The sequence below is a fragment of the Staurois parvus genome, unplaced genomic scaffold (assembly GCF_062004578.1).
Source record: "Staurois parvus isolate SC_StPar_1 unplaced genomic scaffold, SC_StPar_1.0 ptg000133l, whole genome shotgun sequence".
Lineage (NCBI taxonomy): Eukaryota > Metazoa > Chordata > Amphibia > Anura > Ranidae > Staurois > Staurois parvus.
This window is the reverse complement of record NW_028317929.1, coordinates 8162764-8184744: the sequence shown is the minus strand read 5'-3', so window position 1 is coordinate 8184744 and position 21981 is coordinate 8162764. Positions and strand designations below refer to the sequence as shown.

At 41.8% G+C, this 21981-nt stretch overlaps 1 protein-coding gene across 2 annotated transcripts in view; it reads right to left on the bottom strand.

The window, feature by feature from the left end:
• The window catches only part of GRXCR2 (glutaredoxin and cysteine rich domain containing 2), a 37021-nt gene extending 17878 nt beyond the window's left edge, over nucleotides 1–19143 (bottom strand). Inside the window, exons 1-2 of one of the 2 annotated variants that reach the window (XM_089673054.1) lie at nucleotides 18995–19143; nucleotides 3847–4278 (exon numbers count right to left, since the gene is read on the bottom strand). In XM_089673054.1, coding sequence (XP_089529180.1) covers nucleotides 3847–4179 — 333 coding nt within the window. In that variant the 5' untranslated portion in view covers nucleotides 4180–4278; nucleotides 18995–19143. Of the gene's footprint in view, nucleotides 1–3846; nucleotides 4287–18994 lie in introns of those variants that run through there. The other variant, XM_089673055.1, reaches the window with a different exon arrangement.
• Between the last annotated feature and the right edge of the window lie 2838 nt (nucleotides 19144–21981).

Below are 21981 nucleotides of genomic sequence, written 5' to 3'. Positions count from 1 at the left end.
TTTTATACTGATAACAAGTTCAAACAGGTGCCATTGATATAGGTAATGAGTGCAGGACAGAGGAGTCTCTTAAAGAAGAAGGTACAGGTCTGTGAGAGCCAGAAATCTTGCTTGTTTGTAAGTGACCAAATACTTATTTTCCACCATAATTTGCAAATAAATTCTTTCCAAATCAGCCAACGTGATTGTCTGGATTTTGTTTCTCATTTTGTCTCTCATAGTTGAGGTCTACCTATGATGCCAATTACAGGCCTCTCTCATCTTTTTAAGTGGGAGAACTTGCACAATTGGTGGCTGACTTAATACTTTTTGCCCCACTGTACATAGTTAGTCTGGCTGAAAAAAGACAAATGCCCATCTAGTTCAACCATGAAAAACCCACAGTTGATCCAGAGAAAGGAAAAAAAAAACCCAGGAAAGCATGATCCAATTTTCTCCTGCAGGGAAAAAATTTCTTCCTGATCCCCCGAGAGGCAATTGGATATTCCTTGGATCAACTCCACTTAGTTTTCTTTTTTTCCCTTTATTTAACCTGGTAACAGGGGTGTCAGTGGGCCTGTATTCAAGATCACAAGTTGGGCTCCGTTGTTTGTTTAAAAAAAAAAAATGTGGTGTGCTAGTGTGCCACAGTGAGGAGTGGACACAGTTTTCATTGTGCCAGTGCAGTTGCTAGGATTGAAAAAGACCTGGGGAAACTAAATAAAAAAGTAATGCAGCGTGCATAACAGTGGGTGTGGTGTGGCCAAATTATGTCAATGGTGGGAAGAGCTTAAAGGACATGGTTAAATAAAACATGGCCATTCTGTCTCTCAAGTTGATTTGTCTCCTAGTATAATCCTCCCCTGATCAGTCTGTCCCACAGTACAATCCTTCCCCCCTCCAGGTCAATTTCCTCCAGTACTCTCCCCCCCAAGGTCAGTCTGTCTCCCAGTATAATCCTTCCCTCTCCCCCCAGGTCAATCTGACCTCAACATAATCCTTCCCCTCGGGTCAATCTGTTCCCAGTATAATTCCCCCCCAGGTCAGTCCCTTCCACAATACAATTCCCCTCCCGGTCAGTCTGTCCTCCAGTATAATCCTTTCCCCTCCCCCCCAGGTCAATCTGTCCCTCAGTATAATCCCCCCCAGGTCAGTCTGTCCTCCAGTCTAACCCTTACCCATCCCCCCAGTCAGTGTGTCCCCCTGTATAATACCCCCCAGGGCAGTTTAAACCTCCATACAATCCCCCCAGGTCAGTCTGTCCCACAGTATAATCCTTCTCCCTCCCCCCAGGACAGTCTATCAATATAATTCCCACAGAGGTCAGTCTGTGCCCCAGTATAATCCTCCCCCCAGGTCAGCCTGTCCCCCAGTATAATCCCCCAGGTCAGTCTGTCCCCTATATAATCCTACCCCTATGGTAAATCTGCTCCCAGTATAACCCCCCCCCCCCCCAGGTTAGCCTGTTCCCCAGTACAATTCCCCTCCAGGTCAGTTTGTTCCCCAGTATAATCCTTCCCCTTCCCCCAAGGTCAACCTGTCTGACAGTATAATATCCCCAGGTAAGTCTTTTCCCTGGTATAATTTTTCCTTCCTCAGGTCAATCTGTCCCCCAGTATAATCACCCCAGGTCACTATGTCCTCCAGCATAATCACCCCTCCAGGCCAATCTGCCCCTAGTATATTTCCCTCCCCAGGTCAGTCTGTCCCCCAGTACAATCCCCCCAGGTCAGTCAGACTGACCTAGAGGGATTGTGCTAGGGAACAGACTGACCCCCAGTGCAATCCCCACGTACTAAAGTGTGCACCCGTGTGAAGGCTGTGTTTACCTGCATTGGGATGCACAGTTGTTACATACTGTACATCTCTGTGCAGGTAGTCCCATTCATGTTGATTGGGACACAATGGCTACACAGACACAGTCACTGCTCCCAATCTGACATACAAGTGGGTCTGGTGCACAGCTCCGAACACAGATATTTTTATCCAACCAGAGGGCATTATATTTCTTGAATAGTTTGTAAAGATCTTCAGCTTCTGGAACAATGTAATGCTTCTGTATCTTCTGGAGACAAGACACAGGAGACCAATTTGATAACCACATTCTTCAAATATAACAAGAATAAAAATTACTCCAGCTAGTGTCATAGCATAACAGCCAGACAACTAGAATTTTCTGAAGGAGTTTATCAAGGGCATCCAATATCTCTATCATGACATTGTTATAATAATATTGTTTATGGCTTTGGTAAGAGCATAGGATATTGTTAGGACCAGACTAAAGTCAATCAACCACTGATGTCATCAGTTGATAAGAAGAACATCGGGCACGAGCACAGCATCCTTGCTTGCCCCTTCCTGCCCCTCTCCATCAGCACTGGGGTCACATTAGCTTAGTGATAGAGAGAAACTGAGGGAGAAACAATGAAATCCTAGTCAGTACCAGTGTGCAAAAGTGTATTTGCTTTGGAAGAATATATCACCTTTAAGTTGGGTGTACTACATGTGTAGATGTTGCTGCATTTGTAAAACTATTAGTTTAGTTTTTTACATTTTGTAATGGGTGCCTTGGAATTGTGCAGAATTTTAAATGGTGAAAAACCCCCAACAGCCAGTGGCCCGTCCCATGAGTGGTATATCTGCCAATGCCTAGACCCTAAATAAAAGGAGAGGTGCATCCACAACCAGTACACTCTAAAGAAAAACTCCACAAAAGGATATAGCACCTCAAAGGCTAATAAGCAGCATAAATGTATTAAGGACATAATAATAAAACAAGACATATCATATAATCAAACAATGCATGTACCCCATCCATCCCCTCCCTCCTTCAACCCCCTACCACCAACCAATCCCCCCAACCACGTCCCAGATAAACCCCCCCCTTCCGGTTCCAGGGCAAACCCAAGAACCCTATGAGCCCCCCCCCCCAAAAAAAAAGCCAGGATACCAAGGGCTAACCTTCCACCCCTCTCAAAATCCCTAAAGTCACCCTATCCCATGCTGATGGAAGCACTCCCCAATAAGGCCCTCTGTGGTTGTGCTAATGACAGTAAATATATCAGGACAGGAAAAATCCCAATTAGTATAATTGGAGTATAGATTCACAAGGTGTAGTTCCACTACAAGAGAGGAGAACAGATGGAAAGGGGCAACCTGGGTTCCTCCAAGGAAATATAACTCAGTTCATAACTGTAGTAGGTATGCCACTCTGCTCAAAATCCTCATAAGCATCACTAGAGCCTATCTTCCGGTCATCTGGCGGGCATAATACAAGTCCAGCCTACTCGTCAGGTAGCTGATTGACTCTGTATGCCTATATACCATTGTATATAAGTAAGTCCTGCACTCACACAGTGAAAGTATGAAACAATCTCATCAGCAAAGTCTGTGCATGTACTCTCAAAAGCCGGATGATGCAGTGTCCTTCAGGATGTGGCAATGTCCATGTTGGAGTCCAGTCGGCACAACCTCACAGAATGGTATAGAGAGCCGGCGTGCACTCCGGCATCTCACTAGGGGATTGCACGTGGAAGGAGGACGTGATCCCTTCTGCCTAGCTCATCTCAGCTATATCCTTTTGTGGGGTTTTTCTTTAGAGAATTTTAAAGAGTGCCCGAGATTGTGGAGAATTTGAAAGAGTGCCTTGAGATTGTGCAGAATTTGAAAGGGTGCCTTGACTAAAAAAAGTGTTGAGAAACACTGGACTAAATAAACATTAGCCTTTATGTCTAAGAGATCTAAGGGTGGGAGTGTCAGAGTAGTTTAGTTGCACATAAAAATAGTTTATATAGTACAAAATACAATAAAGAAGTTCATACTTTTGGTAAGCACAATCAATAACTCAATGTTGACTGTGAGACTTACCCTCTTTTCAGTTTCATGGCTGCCAGAAAACAGAGGGTCACTTGAAAGTCTGTAGGAGGTTCCATCTCTGAAAACACTTATTCTCTGGGCTGTCAGTCGAGCTGTTGGGTAAAACTGTGGATGAGTTTCTCCTGAGCTGAAGTAATGTTCCGATGTCTCAAAACTGTCATGTAGAAAGCTATGAGGATATTCTTCATCAGGGGACTCCAGTTCCTGGCCATCTTCAAAGACCTGTTTCAGTACCCGGCCACTGTATGCAGAGGAAATTTTAAATCTCACCTTCCGGGGTCTCTCTGCATATCTTTGGTTTAATTTCTTCTGAAGCTCATCCATAGAAATGTTTTGCCTGTGTTATATTCATTTAATTCGTCAGTAAGTACATATACCTGTGTGCGTAGTTGCAGCGTCCCTGTACTTTGTCTTTATTTGTTCCTGCAAATGATAAATAATTCACAAAAGGCTTAAGATCCTCTCATGTAACTTCAGACCCAACACCACCTTATTAAGTATTAATAAATGCTCATGAAAAAAGTAATCGTATATACATGGTGATGAATGCTGCACCTTTGCCTCTGCTTCCTTTAGGTGAGTCAGTTTACAAACAAATGAAAAGCAATAGGCCAAATATGAAATAAAGCTTTTATTTACAAGACTGTGACCTGGAAATCAATATTTGTATGCTGGATGGAGTAGAATTTCTGCAAGGCATTTCCTACCTGTTTCATTTCTTTGGAATTTGAGCTTCATATATACTTTTTGAACATAATGCCAAAGCGGTTTATTTCCTGTGTTCTAGCTATGCCCAGGTGATAGTATTTTCCCAAATTCTATGCATGAAGAGAAAAAAAAACGTCAGTGTGCAGCTCCCTCCCGCAATATTTATTTGAGCCAGATCCAGCTATGCGCACCAGAGAAGCGGCTCTCCTGGGTCTCTCTCCTCATTGGCTGAGACACAGCAGAGAGAGCTTTTGGCTCCCGCTGCTGTCAATCACAACCTTTGAGGAGGAAGTGGGGGGCGAGACTGAGCCATGCTCTGTGTGCACTAGAGACAAAGAGCCAACTCGGGAGCAATCACGCACAAGTGCCCCCAGAGCAAGCTGCTGACGATTCTCATCTTCTTTAATAAATCAACCCGAGCTTATTATCAGTCTGTCCATGCCTACACTCAAGGTAATTATCACAAACCACATGTATATATTCACAAAGTACTTGTGAATAAAAAAATGTCCATTCAAAGAAAGTTCAATAGTGAGTTGCAGGGGAGAGTTTGTAGGTTCAGTGACATCCAGATGACATTCCTGTGTGGGCCTTTTATGACAAGCGCATTTGACCATTCCATTACTGGTGGTCTTAATATTTGGTAAGGTTCATCTGTACACACTGTGGTGTTTAATGGATTTTATCTTCTCTCCATTGATTGGTGGAAGACCTTTTGTGAAGGTTTCAACACTCTCTGCTCAGGATTACTCATTATGTCACACTGTTAGGATTTGTATTCACTATGGGACTTTCAGTGAATGGACATTTGATTTAGAACTTGGGGGGGGGGCTGGGGCATTTCAAGTTTAGGGGTCCACTCAACATAGATATAAAATTATATGACAAATGAAAAAGTGAACTGAAATGAATAATAAACCAACTGCATTTGTTCTAAAACATAAAAAAAACCTAGGTTCCGAAGAAGACACTTGTTTGATTTTTTTTTCTCAATTTTATTGACTATAAAAGTACACATTACACAGTTACAGTAATTGGAACTGGCGGTAATACATCACAGTGCAATATTTAAAAGCTTTCTTTTTTCACTGAGCAAATGCTGCATACTGGACAATTTCCTCAACCAGCACACTACTGAAGTCTTGAGGGAAAATAAGTTTAATTTTTTACATAAAGTAAGCCTGGGACCCCCTCTGGCAGAGGGACCCAGGGCAATTGACCCTTTTGTCCCCTTATAAATCCAGCACTGGCTGGAGGTGTTGGAACTGTGTTCCCCCACATTACTGCTAAAAGTAAAGCTCTGAAGTCCACACTGCACTGGGTAAGGATTTCCTAAAAGTGCGGTCACCTCCATTTTTTTGTGTTGTATTATTATTATTATTTACTTTTATTTAGTACTTAAATAGTGCCAACAATTTACGTACAGCTTTACATATATAATATACATTCACATCTTGGTGCAACACAACAAAAACAAATGTTGGGTAACCAGAGCAGCCCAGCACCCTCAGAGAGGGCAACTGCTGCTCTCCTTACAGTGGCTGTTCAAAGCCACAGGAAGGCTCCTTCCCTGCTCTGGAGAACTTTGTCTTGCTCTGAACTGCCATTGCATCTGGTCCCACAGAAATTCTGAACAGAAAAAAGTGTCTTTTCAAGAGGTAAGCATAACCCTAAGTCTCTTATTGTTTCCTATTCAATTGACATAATTACATTTAAGATAATAAAAATTACTGTGTCTTGCTTGTCCACCAGGTATGTACCTTTCATTCTAGTAAAAAGTAAATCATTTACTTTGGAAACCACTATATTTTATGTCATTTAACTTAGAAGTTGCTTCCAAGGATATATTTTTTAATTGGTACAAGTTTCAAACTGAACAGTGTTTTACTTAATGAGCATGCCTGTCTTGCAAGTTTAATCTGTGTCCTACTGAAGTCATTTTAGGAATTTATCCTGCTCTATGGAGCATGATGAGTTATTTTCATAGCCACAAAATTAAATAAGTATGTTCATGCTTTAACTAGGTGACCTGTGCTGTGCTTGATCTGTTACCCCAACTAAACTGACTGAAAATGAAATGGCTGAGTACAGAGATGTCTTGAACAATCATATTCAAATATTTTATAATATATGCCGCTCTGTAGCAATCTTCATATTAAACACATGAAATCCAGAAGAAACTCTGACTAATAATAGTACTAATTTGTAAAAATGTACGATATAGATACAAAGGATGTAAATACAAAAAAAATCACAGCTTTTTACCTAATATATCCTTCAAAGTGGAACGAAACTCAAAAAGTGTTGCCTATGGCATACACATCTCCCCAACTGCAGACTAGAGTGCAATCCCTCCTTCATTATTGTTAGTTGCTAGGATGCTGTTCTGCACCCACAATGTACACATGAATGGGGTACATGGCCAGAAGAAACCATTCCCAATCTTTGCACACACACACACACACAACAACAACACAGACAGGCTGGGAATGTAATCACAATACAATAATAAACCAATCAATTTGCAGGCAAAAGTGGGAAAGATTCCGCTAAAAAATGAATAAACCTCATCAAAAGCACCATGGTGGCCTGGAGAGTGAGGAATTAGATTCAGCCAATAGAATGAAAGAACATCACCCAAAGTTCTACCCACAGAACATCATGGACATCCTGGAGAATAAACCAGCAGCACAGTGAAAGCATATGCAATACACATTTGCAATGGGTAAGATGAAACCAAATAAACAGATCCTATTTACAAGCACACCCACATCTTTAGAAAAACAATTCTATGCTATGCAAGTCATCTCTGTTCAACCACACCCTTTAAGCCATAATTATCACATAAATAAAAGTACAAAAGAAGTCTAATGACCATTGTCTTTCTATGACTAACACAGCTTCTAATATAATATAAAAATCAGGTTAGCATTGGATTTATTATGAATCATTCACTGTATCACACAAACTTGGAGAACAGCAATTAGTTTCTTTAAATGCTACATTGTAGTGTTAAGTGATCGTTTATAATTTTTACATTAAGTAGCAAAAGTATTGTTAGTTTTCTAGAATGCCTTCTAATTTGGAAGGTAAAACTCAAGTGCACTGATGAGTCATTGCTAGGGACACCTTTCATTTACAATTTTGTATGTGCATAGTTGCTGTAACAGGTGTTATCCCTTTACTCTACATATGAATGGCATTCTCTGCAACTGTCATTTTCATGTTGAGCTAGTCCTGACTGTCATTTTGACAGCTGAGATGTGCTGCCAATTGTGGCTGAGGCAGTAGAGTACAAGAAACAAGGTGTAGGATATCAAGAAGTGGTTGAACAAGCTGCTAGCAGGCCTCAGCAATGCTTGACGTTTGTTGAAAGCCTTTTTAAATGTGCTTGTTTAAATGGGGGGGGGGGAATGTGACTAGCCACCAATGTTTTGGTCATGTTTTGGGAGGGATTGAAAGTGGTGCTTGTAGCAATCGTACACACAGAGATGGACTCAGTCATCCATGTTGCTCCAAACCCTCCATCTTGTATCTCTCTCTCCTACTCCAAATCCCCCTCCCTCTCTGTTGAGAGCCATGTGGTCTGGATGAGGCAGAGGTCACAGGCAATCAGGCTCAGCGGGAGAGCTCCAGGGCTATAAAATCCCAACCTAGTTGGTGCCCAGATGTCTGTTAGTTTATCAATCTGGGATATCGTAAAGCCATAAACCAAGTTCTTCACTGAGCTCAAAGACATTCCAGATAACCCGTGAACCAGACATCACATTCAACATCCACTTTCCCCTATGATTACATATCTTGGAATATGAAAGATGTACATAAAAACCAGGCATATATTAACACCGGTCACTTTGTCGTCTGATATATTACACCCCCTAGCTGACACAAACAGGAGAGAAGAAAATGATATCTCCTTAACCATCCCAGCAGGTATGTCATATTTCATATCTAGACGTTCAGCAGATGATTCTGCGTATTAATCTACCCATGGATAGAATATTACATGTACCTAGGAAAAGTTATTGACCATAGTATAATTTGTGAGGGATTTGGTTATAGCCTCAACTCCCCACCTACAACACCCCTCCCCAAATGAGGCGATTGGTTCTCTGCTTTAAGGAGACACCCTACTGAGTTCCTAGAAAAAGGCTGTTATGCTTGAAGCAAGTGAGCTGAGTTGAACTAAGTTGAAGATTCTCCCTTTTAACATTGGAACTAACTTTGGGAGATAAGGCACCCTTTTGGCTCAGGAAACTTGATCTGCTTAAACCAGGCTTTTGGCAAGTATCTCTCTAAATTTCTTTCTGTTATCTCTTTGCTGTGTTATTGCTCTCTGTATATTTATATTATATATATATATATATATATATATATATATATATATATATATATTGGCTACATCTTTTTTCTGTAAATATGTTTATTGCACCCTTTTGACCTTTTAGTAATAAATCTTACTTTCTGAAAGTGTTGAACTGTTTCTAAAGCTCTTTAATGCAAACTAAGAACCACTGTCTCTGAAGAGCGCTTTTGTGTATTTTAAACATCTGCATACATCTCTCTGCGGTGACATTGTGTATCCAAACGATTATTCAAACATCATAGTGTTATTGCTGATATAGTTTCCTCTCTGTACAAAAAGGAGGTGGTGGCAGTGTGTAGGGTTAATTGCGTAATTAACCTGACCCAGTAACAATCGCTCCCATGCTGCAGGTACACAGATTGTGGTCCATTAGCTGGAAAATCTTTGTGCAGGGTGCAGCTGGGCGTGGCATTGTTACTCACGTGACAGCGCGGTTTTAGACTGGCTAGTCCTTCGGTCACAAGTTTTGTGAGAAGGGCTGGGGTCTGACGCCGCGATCGTCACAGTGCTGACCACTAATGATGGGGGTTTTAAATGCTGATGCTCACCAATGATTTTGAAATTGTTTTGGGGGGGGCATTTAAAAGATTTGGGGTTTATGCAGGACATCTGCCATTGCACACACTGTTTCAGTGCAATGCAATTTCATCCTCCAGATTGCTTTCTTCCACTAATAATGAAGACTTACACGTGGCTTCAGTGGGTGACCAAACACACCTTATTTTTTTAACTAGCATGTTTCTTTATTTCCCAGAAAAATTTGCCAAAAATATGAGATCACCTTGGTGTGTCTATATTACTTAACCCCTTGACGCCGATCACACACAAATATGCTGCCTCTCGGCGTCTGGGCCTTGAAGCTGGACGACCACATATTTGCATGCAATTAGAAAATACATATGTGCTGAGAGCACGCGCCCTGTGCGCTCCCAGCACATATGTCCGCGACTCCCGGAAAGGTCCTGATCTCACCTTTTGATCGGGACCTTTTCCAATCATGTGACCGCTGTGACGGCGAATAACGCCGGTCACATTACCCTAAAACCCCACCCCACCTCCCGGCTTCTGAAACTCTTAAAAGGCCGGGGAGGTGCCAGCACCAGGAGGTTAAAGTGATCACTTTTGGGGTTTTTGTTCTATCCTATTTTTATTTGAAAGGCTTTATACTAGAAAGTCAGAGAAACATTTTTTTTCTCCAAATATTTGGTCTTTTTTCTTTTTATATACGGTAGTTAAAAAGTCATTATATACTGCCAAAAGAAAGCTCTGCGATATAAAAATAATTTGAGTAGTGTTGTAGGGTGGAGTAATTGTCACCCGAAGTATCACAGATCTAAAATATGGCCTTGACAGGAAGGGGGTTCAACATTGCTAGTCCTGAATTAGTTATCATTTACAACTGAAATGTCTTTAGAGACTTTAACAAAGCTGCTTGAACTTTACTAGAAGCTTTAGAAATACTTTGTCAAAGCTTGCTGTACACACTGTTCTTGTACACATGAAAACACATATCATCAAGGCCTTAAGGGAAAGTCAGAGCTGTACTGAGTGGGCCTACAGATGGCTCATGAGAGGTGATGTCATCAATATCAACCATTAAACTCAGCAGCTTGCATTCTGAGACATGCCTGCAGGTTATGTGGACTCACTGAGAACTGGACTGGTCATTTTTCACCCAAATTCTTCAAAATTCGGCATGGCATTAAACGTGCATGTGCACTCCTAGCTCTTCAATGGAAAAAATAGTGAATCTGTTGACTGATATTCTATGGCAAGGAATGGAGTCCTTAGTTTGCATACAAAATTGGCGCTGTGCAGAAAATAGAATAGGGTGGCAGAAAAACTACATGCCAGCAGATTGTGTGCACAGAGGAGACATTACAGATTGGGATTGTGTGTAAGTGCAAGCTGTGAACAATCTGACCACAGAGGGAAGGTAAATGGTAGGAACACTAAATGCACATGTATCCCTAAAAAACAAGTGACCAATAGCAGCATCCATTTTACCTAAAGTACAACAAACGGATCCTGTAAGACAATACCAACAAGTATAAAATCCAATTACTATGCAATGCATAAATTTCATAAACAATACACAAAACTTAATTTACTCTCCCAGACTGAGCCAACTCCTCATTTGTATGTCATACTCTCCCCCTCCAAGACACTGCAATTTACAGTGTACACTCTGCAACAGAGGCAGTGCTGCCAATCCAGAAAGCAATGAGCAGCACTAGGTATAGACAGTTGTTGACTTACAAACTACAGGATTGTAAATCAGCAGTGGCAATACTGATAGCCTTGTCCCCCATCAACTCTGTTCTGAACTCGAGTGGCAACTCAGTTCTGAATTCAGGAGCAGTGCAGCATTGTTGCCACTCTAGCATAGGAAGCTGCATTAGGTGGACTTCACTGCCAAGCTCAATAGGTATTAGACAGGAATGAAAATTCTAACAGAATGCTGTAAGTACAAATGCATTTCTAATTAAGTTTTTCAGCACAAACTTTTTAATGGGAGGTCATAGCTCTGTAATGGTTGTGTGCATTAGACACATGAAAGCTGTAGGTGACATCTTGAGAAGAGACATAGCCCTGTGATCTTAAGCCTTCCTCCTTCAATTCATAGCCTTAACTTTTAACACTTCAAAAGAGGCTGTTATTTCAACTTAGGGAAAGCAGATACCAGCACACAGGCCTTTGCAGAGCTGTAAACAGCTAACTGAGTTCTAGCAGGATGTCTGTTAATTTCTGTTGATCATAAAAATCTCCAGATTAACACTTCCCTCTGACCTATCATAAAACTATGACAAAATCCTTCAGTTCTGTCACCCATGATTTGTATGGCAATTAAAGCACTAGGAACACATATCGTGCCATAAAATGTCTAGAAAGCAGTCAGGTGTGGGGCGACCTCTCCAAGAACTCTACCCAATTCACAACTTAACAAAATCCACACACAATTCATAAAATCAAACAGGACCAAGATGCATTAATATTAAGTATATATTTGAATGGGGAATATTAAACAGAACAAATCAAGGACATAAATGACTATGCTAGCACATACAAAGGATGAGATAGCAGTCTCCTACCTCCTGGGTGACAGACCCATTCAAAATACTCTGTTGTAAGTATCTCTTGACACAAAAATATAATGCTGAACAATAATCTACCAATTTCCAGAATGCAACTTGTACATTTTGGAAGATATTAATATTAGTATAAAACTGTGTGTAAAGGAGGTCATGATACAGTCATAAACACGGTGACACCCCCATGGTCACTCCTCAACCACTTAATTGGTCAGATGGTCTCTGACAACACTCACTTGATACCAGAGAAAGAGACTACTCCAAAAGTTGACATTTCTTGTGTACCATCAATCAAGGAACATCTGTCAAGTTATGAGAGCCAATAACACCTTGCTCACCCTTAAGAGCGGATTCATACAGTAGCTGTTCACAGGTTCATGTCAGGTTTACATCAGGTTCAGGGCAGGATTAGCTCAGGATCTTACCCGGTTCCCATAGAAGTCAATAGCCTGTAATCCGCACCTGAACCGGACTGCACTGCTCAGAAATCGGACATGACTCTTTTTTAAAACTGCACTGATTCTGCACCACCAGTGCACCAGACATATGTGCACAGGCACCATGGGAAGCAATGCTTTTCACATGTCATGCGGATTGGATCAAGCCACATCCAGTCCGCATATATGTGAACGGGCACTGACTGAACTCTGCTAAATGTTATAGCAATGAAGCGCTGCCCAATTAAATGTGCAAATACCTCAAAATATACACATCAATGAGCTCATGCAATGTGCTCTCTCTAACAATATTCTACAAATTACACCTTCATCATAATTGTGTGAACAAATAATTCATTGATTTAAACTAATATAGTCTCTTAATGTGCAAACATGCAATTATTCTTCATAAAGTGCAACAAATCTTTGGTGCTCCCCTCCGGTGGTCCCACTTATTCACCAACTCCCGTGCACTCTTATAAGAACAAGAGTCTGTCGCACTTGTGTGTTAGATGGTCTCATCTGGGATTTGTAGTCCTCCTGTGGGTCCAATCCTTTTTCTGATCCTCAGTTGTCAGCTTCCCATTCATGAGCATAAACTCCTCATAAGATTGTATATAAAGAGAAAAAGGGGGCCCGCATAGTGAAATACTGTTTTTTTAGGTTAAAGGTAAAATCATGTTCCACTCACATGTACTGACAGATTAAAAGGCATACAAATGCCAAACCGGACGTAGCACACCAGCGTGCGTTCCACTGACCGGATGTGAAGTCACCTAAGGTGGGAGCCATTGGGCTTTAAGATGGAAAGAGTAAACCAACTGCTCATTGTGTCCAGTCATCCTAGGCTACATGTATTTAGGTTTCACCTGAAATGGTCTGTGAAGGTCCAATGGACAAAACTAGAGCAAGGGAGGAAGTCACACAGAATGGTTTCTGGCTTAGCTTTGACCACCTACAACATCCCAGCACAGCGCATGCCATGGCCAGTGGCAGTACATACACCTGAATTGGAAGAGCTAGGGCCTCTGTTAGATTTGTTAGCTGATACTCAGGGAGTGGGCTTAGGTCTTTAGCTCAAATCATCCTTCTTTCCTATCCAGGCACATCAGCTGCTTGAAGTGCTTATGGTATATGGTGTCGGTGTTCCCTCACACATTCTACCCATCTCATCCCGCAGGAGTCGCAGACAAATCGGTCCAAAGAGTCTGAGGGAATGCAGTGGTTAGGGGTTTTTCAGAGGTCCTGCAGGGTCTGGGCATCACCATTAGTCCCGGTTCCCAAAAGGGATCAGATGACCAGGCTTTGTGGGAACCTTACAAAACTGAAGGCTTGCCCTGTGGGTGTGCCCTACCTGATGTCCAGGAACCAGTAAGGTATTGGAGCAGCTGGCAGGTGCTCACTGTCTAACCGTCATGGACCTGAGCAGAGGATATGGGTCAACCCCTCTAACACAGGAGGCTCAGGACAAGTCAGCCTTCCCCCCTCCATGTGACTTACCTGAATCTACAGCAAGGCTAGTTATTATTATTATACAGTATTTATATAGTGCCAAAAGGTTTGCTCAGCGCTGTACATTGTAGTGGGGTACAGTACATGGGACAATACAGTAACAAAACAATACACAAGGGGTTCAAGGGCCCTGCTCTTTCGAGCTTACAATGTAGGAGGGAGGAGATAGAGGTACAGGAGGAAGTGGCTGTGGCGGATGGAGTGGTAGGAGGAATAGAGGAGATCAGCTGTTAGGTGAGGGTGGGGTAGGCTTCCCTGAAGAGATGGGTTTTCAGGATGCGCCTGAAGGTGAGGAGGGTAGGTGACAGTCTGATGGATTGGGGTAGAGAATTCCAGAGGATGGGGGGAAGACCTGGAGAAGTCCTGCAGTCGGGTGTGGGAGGTGGAGACCAGGGAGCTAGAGAGTAGGAGGTCTTGTGAGGAGCGAAGAGTGCGCATTGGGTGGTATTTGGGTATCAGGTCGGTGAGGTAGTTTGGGGCAGCGTTATGAATGGCTTTGTATGTCAATGTTAGTAGTTTGAATTTAATGCGTTGGGCAATCGGAAGCCAGTGGAGGGAATGGCAGAGGGGGGTGGCAGAAGTGGAGCGGTTGGCAAGGTGGATGAGTCTGGCTGCTGAGTTCAGGAAGGACTGAAGCGGGGATAGCCTGTGTTGAAGTAGGCCGGTGAGAAGGGAGTTGCAGTAGTCCAGGCGTGAGATAATAAGGGAGTGAACGAGTTGTTTAGTAGTGTCTGGGGTTAGGAACGTACGTATCTTGGAGATGTTGCAGAGGTGAGGGGTGGAGAGGTAAATTTGCGTGTCGTCGGCATAGAGGTGATAGTTGAAGCCGTGGGAGTGTATCAGTTTGCCGAGGGAGGAGGTGTAGATGGAGGAAAGAAGGGGCCCGAGGACAGAGCCTTGGGGGACCCCGACAAAGAGGGGGAGAGAGGGGGAGCTTTATAGGTAACGCTGACAGAGCGTTGGGACAGATAGGAGGAAAGCCAGGAGAGAGCAGAGTCTCTGATGCCAAGGGAGTATAGTTTATTAAGGAGGAGGGGGTGGTCAACTGTGTCAAAGGCCACGGAGAGGTCGAGGAGTAGGAGGACTGAGTAGTGACCGTTAGCTTTGGCGGTTAGCTGGTCATTAGTGATTTTGAGTAGGGCAGTTTCGGTGGAGTGTAGGGTATGGAAGCCAGACTGTAGTGGATCAAGGAGGTTGTTGTCAGTGAGGTGGGGGGAGGTGAGGGGGTTGAGAATGCATCAGCCACCTCTCCAGGGGTCATGAATGACCTACAGGGTGGGGTGAAACCGTGTGCAGTTACCTACTTTAGGGGCCTTGCAGTGTTCAACCCTGTCTGGGGAAAACACCTTGGACTCCTGTCACCAGTCCTGAACAAACTGCCAGGGCCTTGTTTTACAGTCAAACACTGTAACTTTCATAGGGGCATGTCAGAGGGAACAGCAGGTAGGAGGAGACAGGGAAGGTTGAAGTCATCTTGGCCTGGCCTACCCTTCAAAAGAAAAATAGGTTATGTCATTCCTAGGGACAGCTGGCTACTATAGGAAGTTTGTATGTAACTACAGTAGCCTGGTGAAACCTTTGACTGACTTAACCAAACATAAACTGCCCAAAGGTGGTGTCGTGGACCAGCACCCCTGTGCTACATGCTCCAGACTTAACCCGCCATTTCCAAGTGCAGACTGATGCCTTTTATCTATGTCATGGTCTGGGTCAGGTTCAGAGACCAGTTGCTATAGCAGAGTTAAGGCTTACCTGAAACCAGCAGGATAGGGACACAGGCAGGTCACCCTGGGAAAGGACGCAGGCTCACCTGAGGTGCGGGGTCTAAGCACCAACCGGTTTTCACCAGAGCTCCTAATGGTGGAGATGGATTTGCTGAGTGTTGGTACCAGGTCTTATATCTCAGGATCACCCCACCAGGGAATGAGCAAGCCGGAATCCAGTAGCAGATCGAACAAGTTAGGGATCAAGCAGAAGCGGAGTCAGTCAACAAGCCAAGGGTCGGTCACAAACGGTAGTAGATGAGGATGAGGCAAAATCGTAGTCCAGGAACAAGCCAAAGGTCGGTAGCGAAGGTATAGACGGCAGCAGGAGAGAGAAGTGGGATATTGGCTGGAGAAGGCACAATAAACTGGCAAAGAGGAAATGCAGAGACATGGCTTTTATCAGGAAGTTCATGGGAGGAGCAAGGGGTTCAAGGTTCAAGACGAACAGGGCCAAGGCAGGATCATCCAAACAATTGTCAAGGGAGCTGTCCAGCATTCCAGGTGGCTCAGCAAGAAGAAACATTGTCTCTCACCGCAGAAGGCCCAGGTTTGGACCCAGGGTCTGACAGCCTATGGATTGAGTGCAGTCCTGAGCCAGGTGGATGATGCAGGAAAGGAACAACCCATTCTCTACCGCAGCCAGAAGCTGCTTCTCAGGAAAGTTCTTTATTCCATGATTGAAAAGGAGCATCTTGCGATCGTGTGGGCTCTCCAGAAGTTGAAAATGTACTTTTATGGACAGCACTTCACTGTGATCACTGATCACAATCCCCTGAGCTGGCTAAATTGTGTTGCTGTGGAGTATGGCAAGCTATTTCAGTGGCGCTTAATTCTTCAGCAATACAATTTAACCATACAGCATAAGAAGGGCAGCAAGCATGGAAATGCAGATGGGCTGCCGAAACAAGTCAAGCAAGCAGGAGCTGGTTGCGTCAGGAGAGAAATTTCCATTCCCTACCATGCAACCAAGTGAGGGGGGAGGTGTAATGGTTATGGGCATTAGGCACATGACATCTGTAGGTGACATCAATTTTGTTCAGGTCTCATCCATTTTTGTCATGAAAAGAGGAATAGCCCAGTGAACTCACCCCATCCCTCCTTCTTCAATTCATGGAGTTAATAGCCTTAACTTTTAAAACACTTCAAAAGAGCCTGTTATCTCACCTTGGGGACAGCAGACACCTGCACAAAGGCCTTTACAGAGCTGTAAACAGCTAACTGAGTTCTGGCAGGATGTCTGTTAATTTCTGTTGACCAGAATAAAATCTACAGATTAAGATTTCCCTCTGGCCTATTGTCCCTCGACCTACCTGTCTGTGGTGACAGTGCGTGTTACATATGTTTATTCTAAAATCATATTTGTTATTGCTAAGATTATGAGTTTTCTCCTTCTCGGTAAAAAGTTTGTGGTGGTAGCTTAAAGAGTTCATTGCTGCGTTATTTAAATCTGGTGACAATTGCTCTCAGGCTGCTGGCAGCAGATTGAGGTCCCGTGAACTGGAAAATCTTTGTACAGGGTGCAGCTGAGAGTGGTATTGTTTCATAAGTGACAGCATGGTGTGAGATTGGCCACTCTTTTGTCAAGAATTGGTGAGAAGGGCAGGGGTCTGACACCCTCTCTACTGTAAAGCTCTACTTTAACCCTATTAGATTGTAAGCTTTCATGAGCTGGTCCCTATTAACTGTCTTGGTATTCTAACTGTACTGCCTCCATTTATATTGTAAAGCACTGCACAAACTGTTGGAACTTTATAAATCCTGCATAATAACATTAATAACTCACTGGTTCACTTTAAAACAAACATTTCCTAATAGACACATAGGGCTGCCATCACCAGTCCCTTTCTGAAGATGTTAGTTTCCTGGCTATTAAACAGATTAATTCACTAGGAGTACAGACCTAGAACAAGTATAAACATTTGCTAATCTTGAATTTGCAAACAAATGGGCACAAAGTACCGAAGCAAGAGGGTAAACATGACAACCAGGAAGACTAGCATGCGCAGAATGAGAAGTGGCAATGGCAGCCTCCATGTCTTTTTAAAGAAATGTTTTCTTTAATGTGGACCTTTCCCTCCTTCTTAACTAAAACTGACACTATTATTAAAATAAGTAGATCCAAATAAATATATAATTGATGTCTTTTGCTTCATTTCTAACTGTGTTCTGGTTTGCTAATGTCTCATTCCTCCTACTCCTGTGAACCTACATTGTCATGTCAACAGTTGACATTATCGGTTACCAGCTTCTTCTGTCTTTTCTGTGCCAGACCACCGATGACATCTGCACTAGATCTTGCACATGTGCTGTAAGATCTGGCATAGTTTGTTATTGTTTAACACATTGCCATGGCTTCAGAGACATGGGTATCATTATGCTACCTGGCACTCACATTACTAACAGCATGGCAATGTATCAACAATTTTACAAAAATGCCTTTCCCTTGACATCATGCAGTTTACAGACAAGACTTCCCTGGAAGCCACCAGTGCCTTGGAATACCAGGAAGGTGAATTCAATAAAATTAAAATACCAAAATAAGTCTTTTATTTGAAAAATGACTTGAACATATTTTGAGATCAGCATACAGAGCTGCATGCACCAGAGCGTTTTAGTTTTGGTGGGTAAAAATCCACTTTGAATTTAGAGTTTGTCTCTTGGTAACTGAAAATGTAATTCTAATTTGCTTACAATTAATGTACTATGTAACTGCCATGCAATCTATTAAACTATACATATTATATAATATGCACCACGTATACAGTATATAGCTGCTGAAATTACTTGGCATAGGGGGATTGACTGCCATATGGTAAACAATAAATTTAGACATGCAAAATATAGATTTCTATAGGAAACTACAGGTTTGTGGTGTTTATTTTAACAAATTACATCAATCTTTTAGCTTTTCAGACCATAACAATGATACATTTTATCTGTAAATAAGGAAAGATTTTCACAATAACTCAATAACTCGTGTCATGGCTTTTACTTATGTTTACCTGTGTGTAGAAGTAAATAATATTTTTTCACCCAAGGGAGATAAGCATATCTTCAGGCATTTTAATACACTTTTAAAACTAAATAACCCTATCATTTTCCTCATATTTTCATTAACAGCATGCATTGTTCTGCAAGAAGTAGCAGACATAAAGGATATCCAGAGCTCAGTATCAAATAATTGAGCCTAAGGCTTAAACAAAGCACTTCAATCTCACTAAGTGAATTCCCTCTACTAATTAAGAAAAGAGAGCTTACCATACAGCGAGGCCATTAGCTTGAATTAGGCACACATTCTTTAAAATATGTTTCCTTTTGGTTATTCCTTGTGGATATTCTGAGAGATGCCAGTTTAATTTTCAGAAAATGGCCGCTGGGAATTCAGATTTACACATTGTGTATCTAGTTTACCCATAGGCAGTTCTGTATCATAACCAAAGTGGTCTGTCCTCATAAAGGCCAGGCATGTGCCAGTTGAGAACTGGGAGGAACAGACAAGTGAATTTCAAGTAGGAGAGGAATGTGAAGAGCAAATGGAATTTAAAAAAGAGTTTGCTGAGTTTACAAAGGTTAGCTCAATTAGTTGCAAAACAAATGGGTATGGTTACGCAGCAGTATACAAGTTAAAGTGTATGTAAGCCCAAAATGTAAATTTTATATTATGCCTCACTGTATACAATTTTCTTAAAATGTTACTAAACCCAGGACCCTGCATTCACTATGTCTGGTCTCCCACAGTACACAAAACATGGAAATTCAATTATTTTAGTAAATATAAACTGCTAAATACCTTTTCTCTTTAGTAGTTAGAGCAATCTTGTGACTTTTATCAATGACCAGCAAATCACTGGTTAAAGCTTGTAGGAGGAGTTTTCATTATCCTCTAGGAGCATACATGACCCCTGAGCTCTGTCTAGACAGTGCTGATTGGCCATGTGCTGATCACATGCAGTCTCCCAAGAAAAAAAAAACTTCTCTAGCAATACACACCAAACTGAGCATGTGCAAAGTGACTTCAAACCTATGTTTTATCAGGAGATATTTAGGGGACAATGGAAGAAGGGGAGGATCAGAGAATAGAGGATCAAACAGACTTTTTACATAATGCAGATAATTAACCCCTTAGGTTCCACAGTGGGTATAGCAAGCATGATTTAAATTTAATTTATTGTACTGTCCACACAGCCTACAGTAGAGTAAATATTCATATTCTTGTGTCAGAAGTTTCCGTTTGTGTTCACGATGCATACATCATGCATGACCTCTGTCTGTAGTCTAAAAACCAGACATTTACTGTGAAGAAACTATATATCCCACAATTCCTGAGTCTCAGTCTGGAGCTAGTGCAGGTGAGAGCCAAATAGTAACTAGACCTGACACAGATACAAATTGGAAGAACAATGAAGGGCTGGTTCACAACTAGACTGCATTAATGCTGCATATAGCAGTTCAGCAACACCCCTGCTCTATATATGGGTCCTGAATCTTATACTTGAACTAGATACCATTCCACATACCTGCTTTGAGTCAGAGAGAATACTCATGTAGTTTGCAGACTGGCATTTATTCAAGGTGATACATTGTGACTACTGTAACCACATCTCTCAGTATATGTTTGTTATGCTGTGTTCATTAAACAGATCTCAGGCAGACTGGGAAACTGTAATGGAGGATGAGACCATAAACCATTTGTAAAGTTAAATAGTTTTTCTTTTAAAATTACAAACATGGAATACTCACCTTCTCTGTACAATGGTATTGCACAGAGTGGCCCCAAACCTCTTCTTCTTGGAACCCCTGCCAGTGCTTCTGGCTCCTCTTCTCCTCAGTGTGCCTTCATAGGAAGCAATTCCTATTGTGGCACACCTGAGGGCTCGATCTTGAGTTGTGCTGCCTGCATCTATCAAGATCTGGCTCTGGTCAGTGTACGGGGGTGAAGGAGAGATTCAAAAACATTAATTGCTTTAATGCAGTAAATGCATTAGAGTAAAAAAAAAATGTTTAGGCTTTACAACCACTTTAAAGACTTATTAAACCACTCTGTGATATTAACACAGTCAAATGACATAACTCACAACTATTTTAAAGCTTTGCAAAGTGCTAATTTGTGACCTAAGTGACAAGAAAATTTAAAGATGCAAGATGGAGTTTATATTCTCAAACAAATGAAACTCTAACTATGAATGTGGCTTTCATTTAGGAACAATCACATATGTTGTAATGAAACCTATTTATTATATCAAAATAAAGTGTAGAAATGTAATCAATAAAGTATGGTGTATTTTTTAAAATATTTGAGTAAATGAAGTGCCAAAGTACAAACACTTTGCTCTTTCTGAAATGCATTAACATCTTAAACTGTTAAATCTATTTATGTGTGATGTTTTTTCTAAACACATGTAGCACTGGGTGCTGATAATTATAAATGGATACACAGTAGGTTGCATAGCAGTAGTACAGTAAATGTGATTTGATATGCTTCTGCCATGGTAATAGAGAAAACAGTCCACATGCTTCTGTATGAAACATGAATGCCGTGTGCATTTTAATACAATGCTGCCCAAAAAGCAGCACAAATTCACTGATCAGGAAAGTCACACAGTCACCCTCATTTTTTTTTATTAATATATTTTATTACATTTTATTTCAATATATAGATCAACAATATACAATTTATCAAAACACAAACAATCCAACTTCTTTACCCCTCATTCCATCCCCCTCTTATCCCTCCCTCCCCAATAAATTACCCCTGTCCAAATAATTATTTCCATTTCTTACCTGACCTGTTTACCAATCACAGTCTAAGCCCTATATTCTCTCTTCACTTTGCGGCTGTCCGTTTATTCAGTTTAGTTCTCCAGCTCTACTGCTGGGGCACCCATTATTTCAAGGTATTTTTCAGATGTCTTAAAATCAAACCACCTACTTCAATCCTTTCTAAAATTTTCCATTCTGTCTTCATCTATGTGGTATGACTCCTCCATCTTATTTATATACTAAATCCTATCTATCCAGTCTCTCATTGTTTCATGGTCCCGTGCTTTCCAGAATTTGGGGATTAGACCTTTTGCAGCACTGATTAGATGACACAGTCACCCTCATAACCCAAGCACAATGCATTACATAAATGTGGAGCATGGTAAGCAAGGTTTACAAACTTCCCCTCCCTCCTAGATTGTAAGCTCCAAGGAGCAGGGCCCTCCTTTCCCTCTTGTATTGAACTGTATTGTTGTTGTATTGTC